The sequence below is a fragment of the Cheilinus undulatus genome, linkage group 5 (genome assembly GCF_018320785.1).
Source record: "Cheilinus undulatus linkage group 5, ASM1832078v1, whole genome shotgun sequence".
Classification (NCBI taxonomy): domain Eukaryota; kingdom Metazoa; phylum Chordata; class Actinopteri; order Labriformes; family Labridae; genus Cheilinus; species Cheilinus undulatus.
Window position 1 is genome coordinate 39,951,531 of NC_054869.1, and position 23,461 is coordinate 39,974,991.

A 23,461-nucleotide genomic window follows, 5' to 3' on the forward strand; every position below is an offset into this window, starting at 1 on the left:
ATGTTTTTTCCAGCTGTTTGGATTGATCAACACTACGTGGATTGATGCTGGCAGTGGCCTGCACTGAAAATAGGCCTGCTACGTACCTCCAATGAGGCATGGGCAGTGGAGCTGCTCCAACTGACTAGTAATGGGGCAATTTGCTCCACAGTGCGCTACTTGGAAAAAATCTCAGAAAGATCGTGGTGCAGCCATTGTATGTGGAAACTGAAGGTCACAGTGATAAGCTAGCCCTTAGCAATGGGCTAAAGCAGAATTATAAACATATCTATGGTGCAAATGTATCCTGGCATACCAAGCCTATTGGCACCTGCACTTTTGTACTGTGTGGTCATGTGCAAGATATTGAATAAACAGATTTTTTAGATGGTGGTGGGGGTGGGGGGTGAAGGTATAATTCTTGTCTGGTTTATTCCATCTGGAGTCAAATCATTCCTTGCTGCCAATCAGAAAAAATGTTTTGTTTTGGTTTTTTACCATTTTTCTTTACAGAAAATGTTTGTGACATTAGTATGCCACAGTATTGAACGGATCAATGGATTTTATCCGAGCATGATTACTAACAGCTCTTGTAGGCTGATTGTTGTTTTTGGTGTTGTGTTTCAGTTAAATGTCATCATGAAAAGAAATGTGCAGAAAATTTAACAAAAAGCACATTTACAATTTGTAGCTGTGTAGGAGCAATAGGTGAAGACTACATCCTCCTCTGAGCTTTCTACTTTTGTGTATTTCTCAATTAGTTCACTCCATGAATCCAAAGGCAGCCCGCCAGTAACAAAGGCTCATCACACACACAAACACCCCCCCCCCCCACACACACACACACACACACACGTACATTTGGCGATGATCAGTGTTTTCTTCCACTTTACATTGTGCCAAAATACGAGCTGCTTCATGAGAAACTCAAACCCAGTGTGATACATTTCTCCAATAATGGATTCTGGTCCATATGGACAGCAGTTGCATGTGATCAAGAAAGGCAGTTTGTTGGAGTGTTTAGCGCAATTCAACATCTGAAAGACTTTCTTGCTTCGGTGCATCAATTAAGCTGTTTTTTCCCATGCTGTAATTTGGAGAAGTTCAGAATAAACAGCAGAAAAATGTGGCTACGAAATGAAACAAAACATACTTATCTGAATAAACTCATCCAATGTTCTTTTACAAAGTGTTTAAAAGTTGATATCTTTGCTGGCCACTTCCTTTTTCTAAATTAAAAGATGTCTGGAAATGGGAATGCTGGTAAATCAGGAGTTGAATCATCAGCACATTTGTCTGCTTGTGACTGTCTGAGATGCATTTTTGACATAGATGACTGGTTATTCATGTGTGGTATGGTGTGATAGATGCCTGACTGATATCAGAAAACTGCAATGCCAAGTTCCACCTACATACAAGTCCCAATGATTCTGCCTGACTTCATTCACATTTCAATGTCATCTTCATTCATGTACCATCAAGTTTATCCTGCAAATAGATTACTCTCTCTGATCTTCATTGTTCTGTGAAGCTACAGACTAAATAATAAAGCATATGAAAATGTTTTAGTTGCTCAATTCAGTGATATGGCTTTCTCTCAAAGTGGTTCATGCTGTAAAAAGATATACTAGAGATGCCCCAATCACATTTTGTTGTCCTGCGATGATACTGATAATGATCATATTTTGTGTTTTGTCACGGCAGGTTGGTTAGTCGACTAAGCTTTGTAGTGTCCTGAGACCTCCTACAGGTGGCAGTGTAATCTATTGAAAGAGCCACAAGTCATCCTTATTCAGTAAACAACTGAGAAGTGCCAAACTCTCAAAAGAAGCAATGTAACAAGTATGAGGACAAATGAACTGCACTGTCCAATGACTGATAAATTAATAATGTAATTATTTATGTAAAATGTTTGCCACAAGTATTACCAGCCTTACTAACAGAACCATTAAACCTTATAAACAGGCTATATGGTGAAAATTAGACTAATACTAACAAAGGGTGGCAGACTTTTTCAAGCTTTGAGGCAAAGAAGCTACATTCCAGTTGAATGATGTGCTTGATATTTATCAGCTTATTATCCCTTCAAGGCACCCACAGTGCACCTGCAGACACCAGAGTATTAAAGTCCCAGTAAATTGATTAATATATTGGTAATTGACATTTTTTGTATGACAGGCGACTGTGTTATGAACCACCAGGCCAAATTTCATTCTTGAAAAACATCTCTAAGCGTATAAAATTAAAATGCATCAAAATCATGAAAAATGAGGCAGTTAAATCTGCTCTAGGAATCTGTGGGCATGCCGGAATGTGCCAGGGCCACAACCAGTCATGAGAAAGACAATCCTCTTAAATTTTAAAATATGCTCCAAAAGATCATCTGTCTGCTATGCTGCTATGATACAGCTCCCTTATTTAAGGCAACAGAGAAACAATCACATTTATGTCATGAAAGGCAGACAGTTTTGAGTTTTAAAAAAGTCTCGGTTTCATTTCCTCATTCTGCATTTAACTCTACAAGATTTCCTAATATCTCATTTTCTGGGTTATTTTAAGTTCTGTTTCTCTGCTGTTTATGAGACATCTTGGTTGTTAAATTGCTGCTGAAAACACTCAGTGCTCTGATGCTTCTCTTAAAAAAACGTTTTAGATGATAATTGGAATTGAAGACTTTAATTGTGACCGACAGTGTGTCTTTTGTCAGATACTTTACTAAACTTTGGCATCCCTGCTAACAGACAGGATGGATTGAATCGTTACTGCTTTGAGAGAGACAAAGCAACAGTCTGCTTCTTTTAATCATCCAGAACTAAAGAAAAGTGAAATAGGGATTCAAACAGATCTTCAGGTAGAATGTCAGATCCTGCTACACCTTGTTCAAGTGAAAAATAGACGAGCACTCCAGCAATTAGCCTTCCCTCTGACCTTACGGTGAACTATGGCCAGAGCACACTACCTGGCTCTATGCAGAACATACAGTAGTGTTTTTGGCATAAATCTCTCCATTATGATGCTTTTAATGATCATTAGGCTTATGGATTTGGTAAATGTACCTCACAATGAACATAAACAAAGCATTTAGCTGGCTGTTAATTTTTAATGAAGGTAGTAACATCAGCTAACAATGGAGTGTATGCAGCAAATTTATTCGGCGCTATCTAACTTTGTTTGGACACAATTGGGATTTCACCTTTACAGAGACTTTAACCGCAAGTGATTGGTTTTGGTGTTTTTTGACTAGAAGTATTAATTCCAATATACCAATCACATGTTTTTAAAGAAAATTATCCAAATTATGAGTTGCCGACCAATCAGGGCATTGCTAGAATAATCTGTTTTCTTGGTAAAATGTGTTCTTGCTCAGAGTTAATCAATTCTAATGAGAACACACAAACAAAACTGGATAAAAGTGTGCTCTGTTGCAAGGCTGATGATCCTTGATAAACTCAAAAATTATTCATTTAAAAAATATTGCACAGTAATTTTTCATAAGATACAATAATTTAAGATAAATGGCCTCATAAAGTCTAATTATTTCTTTTGCCTTAAATGCTCCCTTTAGAATAAAAACTGATGTTGATTTTGAATCAGTTTCACTATCAGACTCTTTTACAGACATTTATATGCTGATTTATGTCCATCTGAATATTAAAAAGCTGTCTTAACCTCTACACATAATGTTCTAAAAACAATTTCACGGCCAAACTACATTTGCCTGAAATAAACTGGTTGAAAGCATCAAAATAAATAAATGCAGGGGGAATAAAGCAAAACTGTGGCCCTTCCTCAGCTGACTGTCTGATGCAGGTCAGCAGAAAGGGCAACGCAGCCATGCATGAAAAACTAGAGAACATTAAAGACAGAGGCTGACTTTGTGCCAAATTTTTGATGCTGTGTTTTTACATGAGTTATTTTTTCTGAAACTAACTACATGTATAAAAGAGGGAGGTCAACCAAAGACAGACTGTACTGTCAATAAAGCATCATGCTACTGGGACTTTTTTCTGCCACATACAGTATGAAGCTCACAGTTTCCCTTTGAGGTACTGAGTATTAAACACATTTCACTTAGTTGCATCTGATTCGTTATTACTTTGATGTTTTCATGGTAAATAAACTCTGTAGAAATGACATTTGTTACTAGAGAAGAAAAGCCTTTAAATCTCTGTCTGACCCAGAACATATGCTAGACTAGAACAAACAATGCCCAAAAGCAAGTTTGATGTCTTTTTTGATTACGCTTCATGTCAAAACACATTCTAGCTTGGAAGTTGATGCACCTGCGAGGCCCAGCTGAACTCCAGGAGATCACCTTTATATTACCCTACCTTCTTGCACCGCCTGGAAGGGATTGTTCCCGTCGACGAACTCCACAGAGATGGTGATCTTCTCCGTCTCCAAGATCTCATTGTTCAAATTGAGATCTGCCACAGCGAGGCGAAACACCTCGTCATCTTTCCGTGCTGACTCATCAAAGATGGCGCCTATTGACATGGAAGGAAGCAGAAAGGAAATAGAGAAACTATTACTCAGTTATCAGAGATTCTTTGAATGGGTAAAAATAATGGAGACAGACATACAGTATTAAAAAAAAGATGATATTCAGCCTTCAGCTGTGTCCCAGATAGTCTCTTTCACAGAAACCCAGATTGATTCAGCCCTTAAATACTGCAAATTCAAAAGTTCCCAGTAACAGTACAGAAAGTGTATAAAACAAGAGACATTTCAGGGTATAAGGGTTTCAAACTTTAGGCTTTGATACTTTTCAATGCCAATATGCATTTTGACAAAACCATCTCGATTATTTCAATTAATGGTAATGCTGGAAAATGAAAAAGCATTAAAAAATCTACATGTATTTCATAACAGGTGCTTAGGCGAGGAATGACTCCATCAGCATTTACAAGAACACTCCAACACACCGACTAGATTGAACAAATGCCTTAGCAATGTTTTTGCAAGCAAACTCCTACACACATAATTAAGACCGTGAAGAGGAGTTTGCATGTAATATTTGATAACTGAGAGCAACAAAGTTTTCAAAATTGGGTCCTTTTTGGGGAATTCTAGTTTCGTAGCAATTTGTATAATCTATTTTTTTAACCCAACTCATGTTAAAGTTTTAAATTCTGGTTCTATAACAATGTAAAATCAAAACATTTTATTTGCATACAAATCAGGACGGCTTATACTAGAGTAGAGTTAATATAAATGCAACTGATCATAGACATTGCACTGTGATACTGCCTGAAATGGTGTACCTAGAAATCTGAGTCTGTAAGTTAATGCAAAAATACAGTACCAGATAAGACATAAAAAAAATTAAGTTGTTAAGGTATCATGAGAGTACATCAGCATTAATGAATTACCTGCAGAGAACATAGTTTAAGTCAAAGCTATAGAAATGTTAGCATTATTTCACAATTATTATACTGTATGAAACACTTTTACTGCAGTGATATGAGAGGGTGTCTTTACCAAAATGTAAATATCTAAATTAGCATTTGCAAGGAAATTAATGTATCGGAAAATTGTTTAAAACAATCTTTACTGTTCATCCTGTTAAGGATTTTTCATTTGTCCACATGCTGACAGCACAAAGATCCCGAACCCTCATAAATGACCATCACTCTTAAAACTTAACATCAAAAACTGCTGCCAGGGGGCTCTCATTCAAAGCCATGAATGAGAGGCTTACTTCTTGTTTTAAACTGATGACTCTGTTAAAAAAAGAAAAAAACAGCAGTTTTTATGATTATTTACTAAACTGCAATCTACTGTTTTTGTTTCATGGATGATTTTCATATAACAAGGGACAAAAGCTGTTAAAAGTGGCCTATGTGATTTGTACCACATATTCCTTATAAAGTAGTCTGGGATCACCTGTGACATGAACCAGGGACACCATTTTTAACAGCTTTTCTAAATCATGATTCAATGAAAGACTGCCCTCCATTAGGTGGAGTTACTAAACAGTGAACCATCATTTCTGTCTTATGTCCCTGAAATTTGGAGGAGAAGATGGGAATGGATGAGGCATATGCTCAGAAAACCAGCAACAAGCACCACCAGTCAGGCTATTTCCTGGAATCCACAAGGGAAGAAAACGAGGTCGGCCGATAAACACCTGGCAACAAGGCTGACACCAAAAGCATGGGCCTCACATGGAACCAACTTTAGGCTCAGGACAGAGCACACGAGGGCTCTCGTCCATGACCCCAGCACGGGGTTATATTATCCTTCTGAGTAATCACGAGATACTTGCGCCATACAAAAGGATCAGCACTCAGTGAAGAAATCCCTTACCTATAACTATTTGCCTCCACAAGTCAACTGCATGGCAAAAGCCAGGACTTCACCAGGGTTATCAAGTAGGAACCCTCCTTTGCCTGTGTTTTGCTCAGTTAATCCCTCAACACCTCCAGATGGCTGAACAGTGATCTCCAGGGACCCAGAGCCACCCCCCCCCCCATGCTAGTTCTCACCACCCACCATGCCAACATGAAGACTTCATTATCTTACCTACTTCATCACATGGCCCACACAGCCTTGACATGAATGAAATCTTCAACAGACCTAGGCTCCATAAATGCAAGCTCCATGTAGTGACAATGCATTTACTACCTTCACTAACACCACTCATCATTGCACAGGAGGAGAACTATTTGTAAAAACATTACATCACCTCAGTCACTATGAAGATATCAAACACCCTCCAGATATGACTATCAGGCTCTGACCCAAACACATTTTCTACATCTAAAAATACTACGTGTAGCTACCTGTTCTCCACTGTAGCTTCCTTAAACTGATGCTAAATCATGCTTGTGTGTTCTATGCCCCCGCAACCAACTGTTGTGTCTATCAATCAGTCCATTTCTAAATAACAAGATGACCTCTGTGCCATGATACCAGAAAAAATCTTCCCCTCCACATTCAGGAGAAAGATGGTATGAAACTGGCTCAGATCAGTGGACTCCTTCTTTTTGGGAATCATGATTCCTATTGCTGTACACCAGGCTTTTGAGAAACACTGCTCCACTCAAACTAATCTTAGTAGCTGCCACAGAAATCTAAGGACGTCAGCTGTGCTTTTATAAACCCCTGTAGGGGACTCTTTCTGGCCATGGGGCTGAAGAAGCCTTTGCGTGCCTCACTACATCCTACACGTCCTTCCACCTTATTGGTCTAACATCCACACTAACTTCTATCTCTCCTAAAAGTGGCATGTTAGGGGGAAGGCCAAACTCCCTGTTCTTTCCTGGATGAGTGAGTTGTTTTTTAAATTCTCTTACATAGTGATTAACTAAGAACCAACACATCTGGGAAGGATAAATTTCACATAATGAGGGAAAAGCTGCAGTTTTTCATTGAGCCGAGTCCTGATTTTATATAAAAGAAGCAATTAAACCATATTCGTGCAAAATTTCAATATACTGTATGTGGATAAGGAACACCATCAGAAACCTAATTTAAACACTAGTTTGTAACAGTTTTAGTAGTCTTGTACCTGTGAAGAGAATCTGTCCATTTTCTGCTATTTCTACAGAAACCTCTGTTCTGTTCTGTTAAGCCATCCTCAGACGGAAATTCAAGTATCAAGCCCCTGAATTGGGGCTTTTTGAGAAAGACGGAGTGTTAGGGAGAAATGGGTCGACATCTTTGTTCAGTCTAAGGTCAAACACCACCCAAGGGCACACTGTCTCTGCCAAAATGGTTGTTGCACAAAGAGAGACTAAAGAAGAAAAGACTGGTGAGTGCCTGTATCTGTAGCAGCAGATAAAGTTCCCACCAGTCGATTCTAAATTAGTCCGAAAAATAAAGGTCAACCTGCAGGATTGCCGAGATGGACGAACGAGGCGACATGCAGTGTTGACTGGATGGTAGAGATTTGGTCTCTGCTTCTGTCTGTTACACACAATTAACCATGTGTTATCTATGTTTCTCTTGTTTTTCCTTTAGCCTCTCATTTCAACCCAGTTTATCCCCTGAATCCATGGGAGCACTAATTGTGCACACCAGTGCAGTGAAGCACTGCTAACTGTATTCCACTAACCAGAAAATAAGCCTCATATTGTATATATGCCTGTGTGTGTTAGCTTGTGTGTGCGTGTGAGAGAGAGAGAGAGAGAAAGAGAGAGAGAGAGAGAGAGAGAGAGAGAGAGAGAGCAGCACAGGTTGCAAATGCCATTAATAACCAGGCATGCTACATTGGCTGGGGGCTGTTTGGTACCACATGTAGAATTTGTTGCTGTTATTTGGTCTTGTATAGCTCAGTGAGTAAAATATCTGTCTATACCGTAGAGATTATGGTGTAGACCCAACAGAGACCAAACTTACTCAAGAAAATATGGAGGTATTAGTTGCGCAAGTCCAGTCCTTTGGATAAAAAATTGTGTTTATTCCTTAAAATTGGATAAATAAATCCAAGCTTGCATCAGAACAGCCCACTAATATAACTTAGTATTTCATAAGAATATCCAGTGTTGGCTGCATTACTGACATTCAAGGCAGTAAATACAAACCTACATCTCCAAAATCTGGATATATGTTGATTAAAATAAACTTTAGAGCAAGCTGCCATCTAAGTACAGCTAGTAACACTATGCTATCCTCCTCTTCATCATTATGTATGCATACTTCAATCATTTGAATCATCAGCATTTGGTGAGTGTAAATACCGTCCAAGCGATTGAGTCTTGGTTGTTTTTATAGTCATGCAGTATAGATGAGTGGAGACAAACAGGCCTGTACCAAGAGATAAAGAATGAAACACAAAGACTCATTTACTATTCCATTAGGGATAAATTATGAATGGAGTTCCAATCAGCTTGAAGATGACACTGCTGAGGCAGGATCTGTATGCACATTAAAAGAGCTTAGCAACACACAAGGGCAATGTCAGTTTGTGTACGTCTGGAGGACAAATGCAGGAGGAAAGGAGAAGAAGGGGAGAGGAGGAATGTGGGAGGAGAGGAGAGGAGAAGAGGGGCAGTTTATTCATTGGAAAGTGCAGCATGATCTTTGTGATTTCTTATTTGTTGTTCGAGCAGAAAGCTAGGATCGGTTCTGAGTTTAAAAATGACTGGCATCTACATGAAGATAATGAAGCTAATGCTAGTGTTTAAAATAAAAACATGAATAGTTGACAACCAGCTTGCTACAGCTTTCTTCCGTCTCCTAACCCTTCTGAAAAGAAACAAAACTTTTTTTCTAACTATGTGACAAACATTAAAGTTTGAAGATGCACTTCTGATAAGTTACACTGTCAATCACAAGGCCTCGAGGTACCACAGCACTGCCACCTTCCTCAGTTTTGCAAGGTTACTTTAAAGACCCTGTAAAGAGAAAATAAATCTGTATTTAGGTTTGTGGTATGACAGGCCACTGTGTTGTGAACCCCTAGTTCAAATTTCAGTCAAATAAAACATGTCTAAGTTTTATAAAATTACACTTCAAAATCATGAAAAATGAGGCAGTAAAATCTGCTCCAGGATGGTGTGGGCGTGTCTGCTGAATGAGCTGAAGCCACGCCCACTCAGGAGAAATATGTTACAATCTGAATAAAGGAAAGCATTCACACTATTAGCCTGCCCACTGACCGTATGAACAGAGTTCAGGGGCTTGGCTGTGTGCCACAGAAGAAACAAAGTCTGTTTTCTGGCTCAATTCTCTTTTAGATGATCCATAGACCACTGTGGCTGATAGATTTGGCATATTTACCTCACAGTGAACAAAAAAAAAAGACTTTAACTGACTGTTAACTTTCAATAAAGGCAGTGACATCAGCTAACAACAGACTGCACTGGTTGAACTGCTCTGTGATTTTACATTGTAGTTTCAGAGGGGCGGCGTCGTTCTGCACTGTGGGCAAGTGACATCATGAGCCCACAAATTGGCCCCACCCAAATTAACCCAGGCAGGAAAGAGGTGAAAAACTTTCTAATGGTCTAAATCAAAAATTCACTCACATCTAGATCAAAATGTTTTCTAATGTTTACTGCAATCATATTTCAACATGTCTAGTGTGGTAAGACAAAAATGTTGGATTTCACTTTACAGGATCTTTAACTTTAATTGGAAACTTTTTTCTTCTGCTCATTAATACAGTCATTTTAAAGGAGTTGATGTATGTTGGAGGTGGTCATACTAGAAAATACTGTCAGAAAGAGTTAAAGGCTTCTCACACTATGGTGAAAACAATCCACTTTGAATGTGTGTTGGAGGGAAAAGAGAGAAAGGAGGGGAAGAGAGAGGCCGCTTGTTATTTTTGATTAGACCTAACATCACCACATGCTGTATAACAAATACAGACACACACACAGACTTGCACATTACCCACAAAACACACCGAATCCTGCATTTTGAATCCTCCTCTCCAGTAATGTGATTGTGAGCGCAGAGGCAAACGTCACCACATAAATCAACAAGGAAATAAAAGCAGTGAATCTTGCTTTACACACACACCCTAAGGGGAGGCACACTTTCAAGCACATGCAGAAACTTACACTGACACAAACACATGCATACCAGACAGATACTCACAGAAACACCAGCCGCTCATGGACAGCAGATCTAAATCACCATGCTGTTTCCAAACCATCTTTTTCATGAAAACAACACCATCAATAAAAAGTTAAATGGATGCAGCATCCAAAATTAGAAACCCTGAATTGTTTAATCACAAGGTATTGATCAAATGCCAGCCAATGGTGTGGGTTTAGTATTAATTCCCTTCTTTAGTAACACTGGGAAGGAAGCAATGCATAACTAGTACGTCCAAGTAGCCTCTTGATTTGAATGCTGGATGCCAAGGTTAAAGCCACTGGGGTGTCACTGGCACAAATAATTGATACAAGTCTCTCAAATCTTTCATTTTTCTACAAGTAATATCAGCTGTGTTTCAGTTTGTAGAGACACATTTGTATCAGTCCCTATAAACAGATATCTGTATCAAACTACAGCCAGCTTTACAATGTGTGTAAAGCCAGTCATTGGCTAGATTCCCCCCAGTACTGGAATCACATAATAAAGGATTGAATCAAACTCCCTTCATAAACATGCAATTTAAGCTCATAAGAGTGGTTTAATTCATTCAAGTTAAGTTGACACTTTGTATTTATAACAGCGCATAAGCCCTAAAGTCAAGCTTAACTGGTAGCAAGGAAGCTCACTGGGAAAAATTGTGTGGAAACCTTGACTATTTGCCTGAATGTTCTTTAAAGAGGTGTTCTTGTTGGGATTAAATATGTATACAAGGTTGAAGGAACAGTCTAAAAATCTATAAAGAATTCATTTTGGGCGTTTTGTGGTCTGGAATACCCAATGACCAGAAGCGTTGCCCTCAGAAGAACTTTGCCCTTCAGTACTGCTAAGCTATTTTAGCCTGCATCATATTTGACCTTTGGGTTAAAATTATACTCAGAAGGGCAGAGACTCACATCAGTATTTGAATATCAAGACCCAGATTGTTTTCCCTGCTCTTTAGTCCAGCTGGAAACAGACGCAAAGCTAAATTTATTTTAAACTTAATTTTTTTAAAGAGGAATTATGATTCAACAAGCTCAGCCATCTGGGTAACTATTTAAAATCAGATAAAGGCATTCAGGCAGACAAAGGCACATTGTTGAACGTACAAAACACGGCTCAATTTCCTTATTAAATGAACAAATTAGGATGGCACATCATCCAATGCAGAGTTATTATGTTCCCACACTCTATAAAGAGCCAGTAATTAAGCCGGCTTCTTCTCAGGATAATCATTCAGCGTGAGCGAGGAAATGGTTGTGAAGAATGATGTCATGTTAAAAGAGGAGGGCGACATGGGCAGGGGAGGTCGTGAAAATGACTGATGTCAAACAGTTGAAGTAAATGGGTTTCTTGTCCTTTTTGAAATTGCCATCTGTTTGCTTTTTTTGGGGGGTAAAACAGCTATAAACTCAGCCAAATCCCGCTCCATCTGACTGTCTCTGCACCTGCCTTCTTGCCACTTTCTCATAAGCTTTCTCTTTTGCTAATTAACATTTTGGTGCCCAAATGTTACCAACAAATTATTCCACATTTGTTCGAATCAGAGCACTCAGGAATTTGCCTGTGGTTTTTGATGGATTCTTTCCTTTCCAATACACCATTATTATTAAACAGATGACAGTGATTTTCTCTTCTTTATTTAGTTTTTGGTACTTTTCAATTCTTTGGACCAATTTGGAGTTGATGTCACAATTATGTCACAACAGTCACACTGAAAGCAATAGCAGAGAAACACAGAGAATTAGACCAGATCTCTGGTATAAGGGGGGGAAACAGTCCTATTGTGCTAATGTCAGAGTAGAACCATGAAAAGACAACACCTACTTTTCTAAAGAATACTGTCATCAAAAATGCTCTTAGAAGCAAAAAGCAGACATTTATGGTTGTGTACAGCACCAGTTTTAGTGATTTACAATGTTAAAATGATGACATTATTGAAAAAGTTCTTACAAACCCGGCCATACAACTGTAGTTCACCACCATTCTGTGTTTGTCTGATAGCCCATGTCTTATACAGCGGCATGTAATGGGCTTATATTCAGACCAGACAGTATGTCAGTCCTTAACTCAGAAAAATAATCTGACAAATCTCAGTATCAAATATTCTGGACATGACTGCAAAGTATGAACTATGCCCTTTGGGTTTTACTTCAAAACTGACATACGGAGATGCCTTCCCACTGCAAATGCACAGTTATTTCTGACTCACTGAGCCAGAGCTACTCAAGAAACATTGCAAAAAGTTAGCATCTCAAATGCAATAGCTTTTAGCTTGTAAAACTCTTTTCTTGATGTTGCTTTTTTGCCTTGTCCTTTTCTTGCTATCTGCTAAGGAGAGGCCATTCATATGCATCCTTACACATCCATAACCTTGCAAAGCAGATGGATACGCCCGTTTCCTTGTTTTTCACTGGCGAATCCATCTTGCAAAGCTCCCATCTGAACCGTTTGGGCCCGGTTAGAAAGTGACAGGACCAATCAGCGATGAGGGGCAGTACTTTCAGGCGCAGCAGAGTCGTGACGTAAACAAGCAGCAGCAAGAGCTGGTGCAGTTATGGAGGAAGAGATTAGCATGGATGCTGCTAAAGCGCCAGTTTTATCAGAACTTGATGACATTTCTTCGTTAAAAGAAGAACAAAGAAGAGCAGTGAGTTGTTTTCTTTTCAAAAACGAAAAAAGTCGAGTACTTACATGTCTATAGTCATCATGTTTCGAATTATTCCTCAGTAGCTGCGCACTCGCAGCTCAATAGTGGCTACGTCACCTGTTTTGTTGCTCTGATTGGCCCGTAGAGATGTGACAGACAAAACGTTCACTCAATCACACTCCGAGTTTTTTCATGTCTCTGCCTTTTCACAAACGTTTCCTGTTGAAGCTTTCCCAGATGGATGTGTGAAACAAATCTATCTGGCGTGTCAGGTTAACACATCCACACATGCCATTGAGGCAGCAGTGGGAGCATTTGGGGTGATTTTGCACAAGGCCACATTGACATGTGACTGCAGGAGCTGGGATTGAAACCTTATCATTTATTTATGGTTTTAGGAACACCGTGATCACCAGTGTAAACACTGATGATGTGTTATGGTGCACACGACATGACAAAGGGATTCATGACAGACAGCGGCTCAGTCTGAGTCCACTCATCAGCAAGTCTCGCTCTGACACTAAAGAGCAACCAGATAATAACAGCAACATGAAGCGAGTGTTCGCACAGCATCTCTGTCGGCCTGTCTGGGGCTTAAATACAAGCTTGTGTTTAGCTGAGCGCTGCCGCAACTCATATTACAACAGCTGAAACAAATGTTTATAGGTGTGTTTCAACTGATGATTTGATTGTTCTACATCCGCAAAGATTCCAAAAAGTGAGCTGTGGTGATAAACGTGGTTAGAGAAGAATGTAGACTCTGTAGTAGCTAAAGCCAAGTTAAATCAATGATAAACATGGTACCACCAGTGTTGCCAACTCCTCAGTAAGTAAGGTAGCTATTGTCTGTCCGAAAAGTTGATAGAAGTTGCTAATTTGCAATGCCCATGTGCATCTTATGGTACTGGACATTGTAGGAAAGATGAAAAAATGTGGGTGAGCCAAAAAATGAGATAAAAACATCCTTAAATGATTTAGAGCTACAAATAGACTTTCCTGAGTGTTACAATTCCAATTTTTAGTGCAGTGATTTATCTTAGACAAAGCAAATTTTACACTTACATCCCACCCTGACTGTAAGCCAAGGCCTCACAGCTTCATTTAAGTGGTGAACCTCTGCTCCAAGTGCAGCTAGGAGGGACTGCAGCTGGACCGCTGCGAGTGCCTTGGGATGGGGGAATGGCCCACAGCAGCACTCGTTGAGAAGAGTAAGAATGATACCTGCTTCAATTATGCCATAAAAAGTTGCTTGGTTTGTCACCAGTTTCTTTTTTGAAAGAGGGGCCTGCACTTGCTAAATACAGCGGCAAAGTTGTTAAGCTGGCAACACTGGGTAACGCTGTCAAATCCTTTACAATAAAAGTCTGTAGCTGTGGTTTCCCCAAGTGCTTTTATTGTGAATGCTTACATCAGGAAATGTGTTTTCGGTAGCAGCTTGACATCCCTCAGCAACTAAGTGAAACTTTTCAGTTATACTGTTATACTGTAATGGCGTGGGCGCAGAGAGACTTGTGAATTTGTCTGTGATCTTACGCTCAGACCTGACTTTAGTATGCCATCACAGGTTTGTTTTAGGGGTAGAAGGGGGTTGTAACACCTGAATATGAATCAAGTAGACTTATCTCTTTTGAGTCTGTGATACCGGGATATAATTATTTGAGGGCAAAAAAATGCCATGATATGATTTTTAGGCCGAATTACCCTAACTGATGGTCTACCTCAAGCAGTGTATATTTGATGGTGACAGCATCATCTGCACCCTTCTACATGCAGGAGGCACACAGACTGTGTGATATCAGTCATACATGTGTTACTGATAAGTCAAGGAAAGAGAAAACTTGAGCCTTTCGTTCCGACTCACAACACAGAAATGGAAGCATGACGTGATTCAAGTCACCTAAACATTCACAAATCCTGTGATGTCACTACTGCACATGCACAAATTACAATCGTGACTGGAAAGCAATACATCATTTAACCCCAGACCAAAGTAATCCACCTCTGCCACATTTAGAGGGGCAAATAAAGTAGAAAAGAGGGAGATCAAATAGAGAGAAACGACAGAGAAAAACAGACTTAGGACAAAAGGATCACACAACTCATGGCACCAGATAATGAACCTCCATCATTTTTCACATCCTCACATGTATCCCCCTGCATCTCTTCCACCAAAAAAAAACGACTCAACAGAAAGAACAATGAGGAATCCATTTCTGTGTGAATCAGACAAACTCACACACCTGTTGTTAAAGTCGCAGCTCATGACAGTAATGTGACAGCTACACTGACAGACGCACAAGGATAATGACCACGGGGAACACAACCTGCACGTGCACTTAAACACACTGGTGATGCATCTCTGATTTATGACAAGGCCGGACCAAAGAACTGCCGTCTCAATGTGATGATGAAAGCAAGGTGGCGACGGCGCTGAGTGATGATGGTGATGAACGGTGGAGGTTATCGTCCTCCACGTACACACATATGCTGGAACACACAGAGACTGTTATTTACAGCAGTGATGCGCGAACCGAAAAAGGGACACGTTTTGACACCAGGGAGGACAGCGTGGAATTAATGTGTGTGTTTGTGTGGTGGTGTGTACGAGTTTGTGTAAGAGAGGACGACTAAGAATTAATGATAACGCAGGAGCAGAGCAGGCCAGTGGCGTGTGATAGGGACAGATATGAAACAGCTCTAATATTTATCATACAGACTCTCAGAAAACCAGCACAAATACTCAATATTCATGCACTTTCCCCAGAAATATGGCAGAGGGGAGCTTTTTTTGTGCATGCGTGTGTAAATATGATATAGTAGACGAGCAGGAGAATCTTGTGTATTAAAACAGGGATATTTTGTCGCAGTGTTGATACAACAGCAGATATATCCCATGTAATGAATCATCTGACAGTTTTTGCCCATGTTAAGTACATAGGTGTGTTGAATATCTGAATGGATGAGAAAATGCATATCTTTGCATGTTTAGATCTGCAGATTTTGTATTTACTGCAGCTGAATGTGTGCTTTTTACTGACTTAGGTTTGGAAATAAGGCCTAAAGGATAATTACTTTGTTGACAGAGCTTTTCAATTAAGCATTCTGTGAAAGGGAACGCTCTGATTGTGAGTAAATGTGTGTGGACCGCACCCTTTAGTCAAACTGAGTGTCAAAATACAAAAATATGAACAGCACAGATTAATATCTGAACTCGTCAGAGATCCATGTAATTTACTTTCGACACAGCGGTGTATACACATTGACATTTAGACCAAATTAGATCTCAAAGCTGGTACACAAAGCACAGTAGAAGGTGCACAGAAGCCTGGTTTTATCAGGTTCAGTTACTATGCTTCATGTTCAAGATGTAGAGATCCAACTGTTTCTCAGTATTTCACTGCTCCACGTCATTATTTTTACTAAAGCTTTCTGTAATAAGTAAAAAGATCTTTATGTGGTTGTTGTATCTTTTAGTCAATTGAACCACAGACGATCGCAGTTGAAAGGCTTTTATTTAAGTTAATACATGACACCATTACACCAGGAAGACAAAAGAACACCCCAAGTAACTCAGAGAAAAAGGTCAACAAAAATTTTAAAATAAAAATAGTTAAGTGATGACTAAAAAGGACAAAAAGTATGTTTAGTTTTCATCAAGATGACTAAAACTAGACTAAAATGTAATGTAGTTTTTGTCTGACATTAAAAATCTGTGATATTTCTCCACTATGGCTAATTGTATCAAAATACAATGTATCTGTAACTATTCTGCGTCTCTGCTGTAGAAAGCAGGGATCCCAGGTTTGGTAGCGTGCATAGCGCACACTACCGTGACTTGGTACCAAATTTAGGCAAGAGAATAAATGCATGGATCAAAAGTAAAGACTAAAATGTGAGGACCTTTTATGGACTAAAACTCAGCTAAAATGTTTATGACTTGTCGTTGACTAAAACTAAACTAAAACTATAAAAAGGGTAGAAATGACTAAAATGTGACTAAAACTAAACATTTCATCTAAAGACTAAGACTGAGACTAAAATTAAAAATAGCTCCCAAAATTAACACTGGTCCTCACAAACTGATTGACCAAGAAGAAGACTAGTGAGAGTGGCCACCAAGACACCTATGACTACTCTGAAGGAGTTACAAGCCTAAGCAGCTGAGCTGGGAGAGACTCTGCATACAACAAGTGTTGCCCGGGTTCTTCACCAGTCAAACTTTAACGGGAGACTGGCAAAGAGAAAGACACTGATGAAGAAAACTCAGATTATATCTGGATTATAGTTCGTCAACAGGCATGTGGGAGACCCCATGGTCAAGTGGAAGAAAATTTTTTTGTCTGATGAGACCCAAATGGTGATTTTTTGCTTTGCTTGGCAAACCTTAAACAATGCCCATCACAAAAAACTCCCCACTGTGAACCACAGTGGTGGCAGCATCATGCTGTGGGGATGTTTCTCAGCAGCTGGCCCTGGAAGGCTTGTAATGATAGAGGGTAAAATGAATGAAAAACATGAGAAAATCCTGGAGGTATAAGCCTGAGACCTATCCACACAGACTCAGTGCTGTGATTGCAGCCAAAGGTGCATCTACTAAATACTGACTTGAAGGGGATGAAAATTTAAGCAGTCACTTATTTTGCCTTACATACTTTTTATCTAATAACATTACTTTGTAGAAATCTGTTTCACTTTGTCATTAAAGAAGGTTTTTTGTATTTTCATGTCAAAAAAGCCATATTAAATTAACCACGATTGATTTATAAAAATCAATGAAAGGGTAAAACATTACATTGGTGAATTCTTTTATAGGCACTGCAAACGGCTCTATGTTATTGATTACTTACCAAAACATTATGCTTCAGATTTTTTCTGTATGTTTATGTATTTCCTTTAAAACTGCCTAACACTGATGATTAAAAAGATGCCACTCTTAGCTGCAGCTGCAGTGGCTCCTGCCTACCATAACATTACATTCATTCCCTCTTCTGTATAGGTGTGCATGACTACCGGTAACCCCTCTATCTATGTATGAGCTCCTGAGGCTGGATGAAAGGGAGAGGTCTGGTATTTCAGCTTATCCTCCTGAGAATTAATGGAAAATCTCCCAGGTAACCTGATTTGTGCAAGAGAAATATTTCTCATTGTACATTTTCACCCTCCCCCCTCTATCTCTTCCGCCTCACTCTCCTCACTTCTTTCATTATTGGTGTATAAATTAATTTGTGCCGTCATTAAAGAGCGAGCAGCTTGGAAAATTTGTAGTCATAGTTCAGCAGCACTCAGACTCTTTCCACACTGCCACACAAAGCTGAGCCAAGGTCATCACCATCTCTACCATTTCTCTCTCCTTCCTCTTTACCTGATGGAGACAAAATTCAGCATGATTATGTCTCTCCTTTGTAGACATGTACTGTAGATATCCTGGGCTTTGTGAAATGAAAATACTGTGAGTAGGTGGAGGATTTGTGTTGTGTCTACGTTCATAAGCCTGCAAGCTAAACACAATTAAGTAAAAAGCAATCCATCTCAGGCATGTTTAGATGTTTAGATTCAGTCCCTGAGCGAGCATCCAGCAGAGTAAAATGGCATGGATTGACAGTGCTGTTTTTCTTTTTTGTGTTTCTTTTGGTGTCAGCGCTTGGCCACTTGAGGCCAGGACCGGCTCGTCTGCAAACCTCCGCTGACTCAGCGTCAGTCCTGCCAGGGATCTTAAAACAGAAGAGCTGCTGGCTGTGGGCCAGATATTAGAGTATGTGTGAGTGCTAGCCAAGGTATAAGTAAATGATAATTAGGGTGATAGCAATGTACCTTCTAAATGGCCTGAGTTGTAGATTTGGTGTACCTGTGCATACCCTTGACAGTATGAGGACAATCATTGCTGCATTTTGCAGCACCTCTAAATTCTCCTCCTTCATATCAACATGCTGTTTGGAAAAAGATTTATTTTTTTTCCTTGCTCTGTGAATGCTAAAGCAGCCCACTTGTCTATATCCACTTCTTTTTGCCCTCATTCTCATTCCCTTTACATTTGACCCTGCCTCCCACTTTTAACCTCTTCCCATCTGCCTCTTCTCTTCTTTTCTTTGATATAAGCACCTCACCTCATTCTCTTTGTTCTGCACTATAGCTCTGCTCTGACTACTCCTCTATTCATTTCCCCTATCTCTCTTCATTTATCTTCACCTATTTCCTTTTTCGCCCTGGGTCTCCCTCTGCCTCCCTCCTCTCCCCTTTGCGGTATCTCCCTCTCTGCCTCTTCCCAAGTATAACTGCTCTCTTCTCTCCCTGCTTGCTCACTTCATCCTCTTCAGCACCCTCTTTCCACGTTTAATGTGAAGCCTGGTGTGACATTTAATCCAAGTAAACCTGCCCTCATCTGAAGGGCCTTGAAATCTACGGTGACTGGTGTATTATTGGGTCTGTGTTAGGAATATTCCTCTAAATTTGTGTCCATAGATTAAACAGAAATCTGAATTCAGACCAGTGGAGTAGTCTAAAGGTAAGAAAACCGTCAAAATTAAGTAAAATTTGATATCAGATTAACCAAGTGGTCTTTCTGTGAGAAACAACACTAAAATGGTTCAGGTTTTGAATGTTTTATGAAAATGATCTGCTGGTACCAAACAAGCATGACTGACCTCATAGGCTGACAGGCCCCTTTACTTTGATGATGGCACTATTAATCTGAATCTGGTTGTATTATCAATAATATTTTTGTTGTGTTTGGTGCAAAACAAGTAACATAGAGCAAGAATTAAAATATCAAGATGCTATTAAAAATAAAATAGAAATATTAAATATTAAGGGGTTAGACTTGAATAGATTCTTAATTAATACATACACACACACACACCGACACACCCACACACACACAAACATCACAAAGAGTATGTCCAAGGTGCAAAGGGAGAAACCGTACGAATGTGCAGGTTTACTGTCCTGCTAGATGGGAGGGCCTCAAAAAGATTATGTACAGCTTGAGAGAGGTCAGCGGCAATTTTACCTGCACGTCTCAGTGTACTGGAGGTGTAGAGATGGTAGATTGCAGCCAATCACCCTCTCTACAAATAGAATGATACGCTGTAACGCTGCAATATAATGCTGTGTTTTTTTTCTCATCCTCATTTGTTCCTTTCTTTCTTTATCTTTAATCTAATTTCTTAATGGTGAGAAAGTCTCTTGCGCTTCAGCCCCTCCACTAGTGGAGGTCGGTGCTCACAGAAGGATCCTCATTTGTTCCTTTCTTTCTTTATCTTTAATCTAATTTCTTAATGGTGAGAAAGTCTCTTGCGCTTCAGCCCCTCCACTAGTGGAGGTCGGTGCTCACAGAAGGACCAGCAACAATCAGAGGTGTTTCAGTGGGTAAACAAGGTAAACCCAATGAAGAAACTGGAGCACACGAATCACTTGATGACGTTTAATAAGGTGCAGAGGACTAATGTTTCGACGCGCACTGCGTCTTCATCAGAGTCAAAACCATCTTAATGTTTTTATGTTTATCCCTCTGTTGTTCATTCAAGATTTGGCATGTTTTATTGTCATCTACTATGTTGTGTTGCTTAACAACATTTGAGAGAAATAAAAACCTTTGGTCACGAAAAATGTCTGCTGCAAGCAACTTAATTTGGTGTACGGAGTGTGGCTTATGTCTGCAGTGCTAGCAGCTACAGCCCCCAGTTCTCCTGTGCTTGTTTACATGTGGATAGTGGAGCAGGAAGAGCAGGCCCATTAGCCAGGGCTTTAGGCATGTGCCTAGAGGCAAGGGGCTGTGCCGCAGTTTATGCATAATGTTTAACAGCAATCAAGTGCCGGCACATAAAAAGGAGCTCAAAGTAACATGTTAAACCTACTAGTTTTCCTGGTGCTGTCAACGAAGATGTTGCTGTTTAACCTTGTAGTTGAATAAAGCATTAATGCAGATACACTTTCTGCAAAACCATATTGAGTACTGCCTTTTAAACTGGTATTAGGAACAGTTCTTCACATTGTTAATAAGCCCTGAAATGTTGCAATTTGCAATTTTAACTAGGTTTTGTTCAATGGGGCTAAATAGAGAACTGTGCATATCACTGGCAAAATGTTGGTATTGGAAGGTAATAGCTTTAGCACATATAAAAATTCACACCTTCTGGCCATACATATATGTGTAAATAAGTTTGTGCAGGTTACAGTAGAATAGATGGACCTACCTCAGCAAAAGTTTTTTTTTTCCTTTATCCTTATTTCCTAAACTTTAAAGTTTGTTCTAAAGACCATAGTAGTTGCACTTGATTTTTTTTTTTTTTTTTTTTTTTTTGTATTATCTCAAATCACTTTCTCATGATTGTCTCAGGGGTCCACCATGCAAACCTGCCGTTACATTAGGGGAATTCATTTTGATAGCAGGTCAGCGGCAGAAACTTGGTGTTATTTACGATTTTAAAAAATGTTTTTATATGGGTATCAGCTACATTGAGTTTGGAAATACTGGCATATTCGATATCAGAACAAATTCACTATCAAGCATCCCCAGTTAGCAGTGCTGGTACCACCACCCTGCAGGTTAAACTCCACATGCATGTGCCTGAATGTGGTAATGCACAGTTCAAGTCAAGACAAGTCAAGTGGTTATAATCCAGCATAATCTGTGCTGCTCTCATGAAATGCCTTCCGTTCATTGTGCTGGTTGACATACGGGTAGAAGAGCCTGTGGAGCAGGTGCAAAATACAGTGAAACAGCCCAGCTAGCGGCAGGTGGCTATTTTACAGCTTTGGCACAACATTTAGGCACAACATGGGCCGACTTTAATATTAATATTAAGAACCATTTACAGTGTCTTTCACTACCCACTAGCAAGTGTGAAAATGTTTTTATCATTGAGCCAACAAACTGAAAACATCCCTGGTGTTGCTCTGTGTTTGTTAGTCAGTCTTTGTGGTTTTCATATGGAAAGACAAGGGAAAAAAGTTTTAATTGAAAGCAAGTCTACATTTGCTTCTAGAAATATATCTTTTTAAAATTGCAAAACATGAAAAAACAAAGAATCAGGCATAAACTACCAAATATTGCTAAAGCTTTCAGAGTTTTATATTGTTGTACTTGAGAGACACATTTATTCTCTCCGTCAGCCAACTATTCTTTATCTGACATTGCAGAACACAATGAAATTCAAGTCTACAAACATGCAATCCATCACAACAAACATGCTTACAGCATCACATTTTCTTCCAAAAAGATATACTGTCTTTGTCTGCAAATGCATTTGAAAGCCTTTATACCCTGAAGGCTGTTTCCTGCTGCTACATTTATACAGCCACCGCAAGTCTCAACATCAAGGTCAGACATTGAGCGGCAATGCATTCTTTAAAAAAAAGAAAGAAAAAAAGGGTGGGGGGCAAGAAGCAGACACTGATGCCACAAACTGAGGTTAAGTATGCAGTGATAGACTGCTGCTCTCTCAGGTTTTTGTTACAAGTTCTACTTTTTGGTTTCTGGGGTTCTTCATTTTTTACATTAAAATGGAAAAAAATGTCGAACTAGGGCTGCAAGCTGCACTGCTGGAGTGTGAGGGCAGACCTTTCCCTTGATCCTACATGTGATATTTGAAGGCAATCAGTTGTTTGGTGTGACAGTTGCTCATACTTCCTGTCAAATTGGCAACATACTGAAATTCTCGCCATCTGCACTTGGACATCCTTCAGTGAATCATATCTTTGTTGTGGCCAATCAGTGGTTTTACTTTCCAAATCAGAGCTCAATAGGTTAAGAACAGTAAGAGGAATGAAAATATGACCCATTTGTGTCCCTTCCTGTTGCCAGCAGGGGGTGCTATGATGAGATGTTTGCATGTGGGTGTGTTCAGTGTGATACCGTTGTGTTCATTTGCCAGACGGGGACACTGTGACAAAGTAATGATACTGATGTATGAATGTATTCAGGATCAATGTGTGATCACACCTGTGAATTTTGGTGATGATTGAAATAAGTATTAAAAAGTTATAAGGCATTACTGGTGTGTTTTCACTGCAAAAATGTAAAAAAAAGTAATTTAGGGTCAGGCTCCAGTCACAGCCCCACCATATGGTGAAAATTCAGTTTTCACAACTTAAGATATCCAGGTTGGTTAGTATGAGTGAAAAACTTCCGGAGTCAATCAGATGAAACCCTAGGACACATTACAATTACACAAATTCACATTACAATTGTGAATCGCCCAAAAACGCCAAAATTTGACACTTAGATGTTTGTAATGCTTTTCCTGTACATTTTAGAGGATAGCTCCAAGAGACTTTTCTTTTAGTCAAATGAGGATACATACG

General features: G+C 39.4%; 1 protein-coding gene across 2 annotated transcripts in view; it reads right to left on the bottom strand.

Annotated features, from left to right (window-relative positions):
• Positions 1-23,461, bottom strand: part of grid2 (glutamate receptor, ionotropic, delta 2) — a 923,745-nt gene that overhangs the window by 761,242 nt on the left and 139,042 nt on the right. For both annotated transcript variants that reach the window (XM_041786464.1, XM_041786465.1), the window contains exon 2: positions 4,311-4,466. In XM_041786464.1, the coding sequence (XP_041642398.1) occupies positions 4,311-4,466 (156 nt within the window). The remainder of the gene's footprint in view (positions 1-4,310; positions 4,467-23,461) is intronic.